General features: G+C 37.2%; 1 protein-coding gene across 1 annotated transcript; it reads left to right on the forward strand.

Moving 5' to 3' along the window:
- LOC107632861 lies at positions 525–1,727 on the forward strand. Its single transcript, XM_016336502.1, has 3 exons — positions 525–538; positions 869–1,130; positions 1,248–1,727. The coding sequence occupies exons 1-3, from the start codon at positions 525–527 to the stop codon at positions 1,725–1,727; spliced, it is 756 nt and encodes a 251-aa protein (XP_016191988.1).

Consider the following 4,490-nt stretch of genomic DNA (forward strand, 5'->3'; position numbering starts at 1 on the left):
ATATATATACTAGTTAAATAGGACAAGTATTTTTTAAATTTGACTCCGCTTCGTTAAAGACTTCGTATTGCCAAAAACTCGCTCTGCACAGAGTCGGATAATTACCCACCCCGCACTTATATAGATACTACCAAATATGCACTGAAAATGTCAGATTTATAGTTGGATAAATCTGATGATAACCAAAATTTCAAAATACATTGTTTTAATAAATAAAATCAATGTTATTATCGGATTCTCCAATAGTAAATATTACCTAAATTTAAATTTGAACTCCTTTATTTTTTGCATCATCACTCTCTTTTCTCTCTTCTCTCTTCTATCACCACCAACCTCCATTGTCACCGCCACTAAAATTTGCCGTTGTCATGGTTGCTATCCCTGTCCCCTTCTCTGCCATTGTGGATGTTGTGTGAGATAACATTGTCTTCTTCCTCCTTTTGTCATTGTTGCCATCGTCGTTGTTACCATTGCCATTACTTCCACCACTGCTGCTGCCACCATGGAGCCTCACTATCGTCACCATGCCACGCTTTATGTAACACCCTACCATATAGAGCTTTACGCTTAAGTCGTAAATCAGAGGTGTCGTGGTATTACAACCTCTAAAACAAAAATACGCATGTAAATATAATTGAAAGAAATTGTAACTAGGATCCTTGAAGAAGAAGTTAAGCAAAAGCTTAACAAAAGATCGCATCACTCAAGTCCGGGTAAGTGTAAAACGGATAAACAAAATAAAAAAAGAAGGCTAAAAACATATATATATATATAACAAGATAAAAGACCTCTTTCTCCAAGTCAATCTTTAGGAGGGACGAAATACAAATCATACAGACGGAGAATATAACCACATATATACATACAGGGTTGAGGATGCATTGCATGATGATGATGATGATGATGATGATGATGTGGAGCCCGCCACGATAGCTAATGATAGTGACGATAAGACACCACGGACAACTCCAGCTGTGGGTGGGGGAGCATCTAGTTCAGGCACTAATCAGTATCTCCTACACTTCTCTGCTCTGGACTTGGATGCCATGGCACCTCAGGGGGATCGGAGTGTACCTGTTGGCTTTAGGGAAAAAGACACAGAAAATGTAGGAGTTGTATCTGAATTTCAGGTTGGTCAGCAGTTTTAGAATAAAGAGAAAGTCATGTTTAGCATGAAGACCTATAGCATTCGCCGTAGGGTTGAGTACAAGGTATTAAAATCCGATCATTGGAAGTACTAAGGCAAGTGCAAGGTGTTCGGCAGCGGGTGCACATGGCTCATATGGGTTAGCCTCCGCCAGCACAAAGGTATTTGGGAGGTAAAACGGTACAATGGTTCTCATACTTGTCTAGCCACATCGATATCTAGTGATTACAGAAAGTTTGATTATCATGTTATATCGGCCTTCATACTACCCATGATTAGAGCTGATACTGCCACGACGATCAAGGTACTACAGAATGCTACAGAGGCACACTTCAGCTTCAAGCCAACGTACAGGAGGGTTTGGATGGCCAAACAGAAAGTTGTGTTACAAATTTATGGAGATTGGAAAGAGTCGTACAATGACTTGCCACAATGGGTATTGGGTGTGCAGATCACTATGCCAGGTAGTGTAGCTGTGTTGAAGACGAGTCCTGTTCGAGTTGGTGGGCAAGTGGATGACTCTGCAGCTTATTTCCATCGTCTGTTTTGGACATTCTCACAGTGTGTTGAGGCATTTTGACATTACAAGCCATTGGTTAGTATGGACGGTACCCACCTGTACGGCAAATACGGTGGTACACTGCTTGTAGCGATTGCACAGGACGGCACTTCCAACATCATTCCTATTGCTTTTGCACTTGTGAAAGGTGAGAATGCAGATTCGTGGTCATTCTTTCTATCTTACCTTCGGCAACATGTGACGCCTCAACCGGGTATACTAGTCATATCAGATAAGCACAACGGGATAAATGTTGTGTTGGAAGCTCTTGATGGCGGGTGGCTTCTGCCTACTGCATATAGGAAATTCTGCATCCGTCACGTGGCGGCTAATTTCACCCTGACTTTCAAGGGCAAGGATGCAAGGAGGCTATTAGTGAATGCTGTGTATACGAAGACCGAGGTCGAGTTTCATTACTGATTTGACATCCTCCGAGCCTTTGATCTTGCTATGTGCGACTGGGCTAATCGAATTGACTACGCACATTGGACTCAGCATCGGGACGAAGGGCAAAGATTCGGGCACATCAGGAGAGAGGCCAAGGCACAGTTAGGCACCGGGCAGCAGTTTAGTCAGTATCTGCTGAAGGCAATCAAGGCAAATCTAAAGGCATCAAGGTGCTTCACCATGACTTGGTATGATAGGGATAGCTCAGAGTTTACAGTGGCTGAGACCACTCCGACAGGAAGCTTTTCACTCGGCTCATACAGAGTATCCCTCACGGACTAGACTTGTGATTGCAACTATTTCACTACAAGAATTTGACAAATTAGCGACGAATTTTTGCGAGAAATATTTTTTGTCACTAATCCGTCACTAACTTGCGAGGAATTAGTGACGCACTAACGACAAAATAAATGAGCGGTCACAAAATACCCAAACTTGAGAAAAACTACTGATTAGCGAAAGATTTACGAGTAAGTTTGTTTCTCGCAGATTGACTTTTGTAGCTAAAAAAAGAGCGAGGAAAATTTTCTCGCTAATTTCTCACAAACTAATTAGCGAATGACAATGTTCTAGCAAATTAGTTACTTAGGGGTTCAATGCATAAAAGTAAAGTAGCGAGGGATATTATTGTCACTATTTCATCGCAAGTGTTTGATATACAATTAGCAAGAAACAATTCACACACTAGTTCGTCGCTAAATAAACTTTGTGTGAAAAGGCTAATTAGTGAGGAACAATGTCCCTAGCTAATCCATCACAAAGACTTGAAATGCATTCTGCGATGGACAAATTCCTAGCTAATTTGTCGCCATAGTTTTTATTTTTAGCGAGCAATTCGTTTCTCGCTAATTTGTCGCATAATATTGTAAAATTCAAAATTAGGGTAGCGACAAAAAACAGTCGTCGCTAACTCGTCGTAACGGATATATCATTCAGCTAGAAAAATGTTCCTTGCTAATTACTCGCTAAAGTGGAAATACGGATATTGAGCGCCTATGACCTAAGTAGCGAGAAATTTGTGACCGTTTAACAACTGACACACTTCGTTCGCTGATTTCAAGTCGCTGATTAGCGGGCGAAATACATTTGTCGCTAAGTTATCGCAAGTTTAATTTAGCGAGCGACTTGACAACTGCAATCTTGTCGCAAAGCAAAAGCTATATCCTACCTATTTTGTAGCAAATTACTCGCTAACCTCGTTGGAAATCAGTCGCAAATTTATAACAAATCTAAAGCTAATCGAGAAAATTTTAGAAGTAACTAGTCGCAATTGAGTCACTAATCAAAAGCTTATTTAGTGAGGAATTAGCGACCGTTTAACAACTGATAGACTTTTCTCGCTTATTTCATGTTGCTACTAATTTGTCAGAAAAAATGTTAGTCCTTATTCTATCCTTATTTCATGTTGCTACTAATCACTAACCTCTATATAAATCCATAGAAAATTCATGAAAAGTTTAAAGCAAATTTGCTAAGCACGCTAATGTAATTTGTCACAATTTTGTCACTAATATAAAGCTCTTTTAAATGAGACAATAATTAAAGTCTCAAAGTCGTGACTAATAATTAGCTAGCTAATTTTTAATAACTAATAATTTACAATATTCTAGCAAGAACTCAATTCTCAAAAATTTTACAAACAACTCAAATCAAAATCTTTTTCTTAAAAAATATTTTTTCTCTATTAGATCACAAATTTGTCGTTATTTTTAATAGAAAGTTTGCTGTTAATTTAAATTGAAGTTTAAAATTAATATATTTTAAAGACAAATTAAAAAAATTCAATATTTTTAGAAAATGAGAGCATAATGTTGATATTTTCAATCACAAAATATAGGGTAAAATACTTAAATAAACCAAATGCATGCAAATATTACTAATATCACCCAAAGCAAGAAATGATACTTGAATCTCCCAAAGTATTTTTTATACCAATCGAATTAGGGTAATTATATTTACAAATTTTAGTAGTAAATCGAATTAGACTAAATAGATTTATTAGGTGAGCTTTAACTACACATAAATCGAATTAGGCTAGCCAGATTTATGTATGGGCATGGGTGAAATGTTTTCAAATAAATCTAACTAGCCTAATTCGATTTATATAGGACGAAGGGCTTTATATAAATCTTAGACGAGTATGAAGAGACTATGCCATTTGAGTTATAGCTCATTCACATGCCATTGATTTATTAGGGTGATTTGCCCTAATAATAATAATAATACTACGTATTCACGATCACAAAAAATTATTTTCTATAATATTTTTTGAGGAAAAATAATAAATATTTAAAGAATAATTGAATACGTGCTCGCATTAAAATAATATTAAATATT

Source organism: Arachis ipaensis, chromosome B03 (genome assembly GCF_000816755.2).
Source record: "Arachis ipaensis cultivar K30076 chromosome B03, Araip1.1, whole genome shotgun sequence".
Classification (NCBI taxonomy): Eukaryota; Viridiplantae; Streptophyta; class Magnoliopsida; order Fabales; family Fabaceae; genus Arachis; species Arachis ipaensis.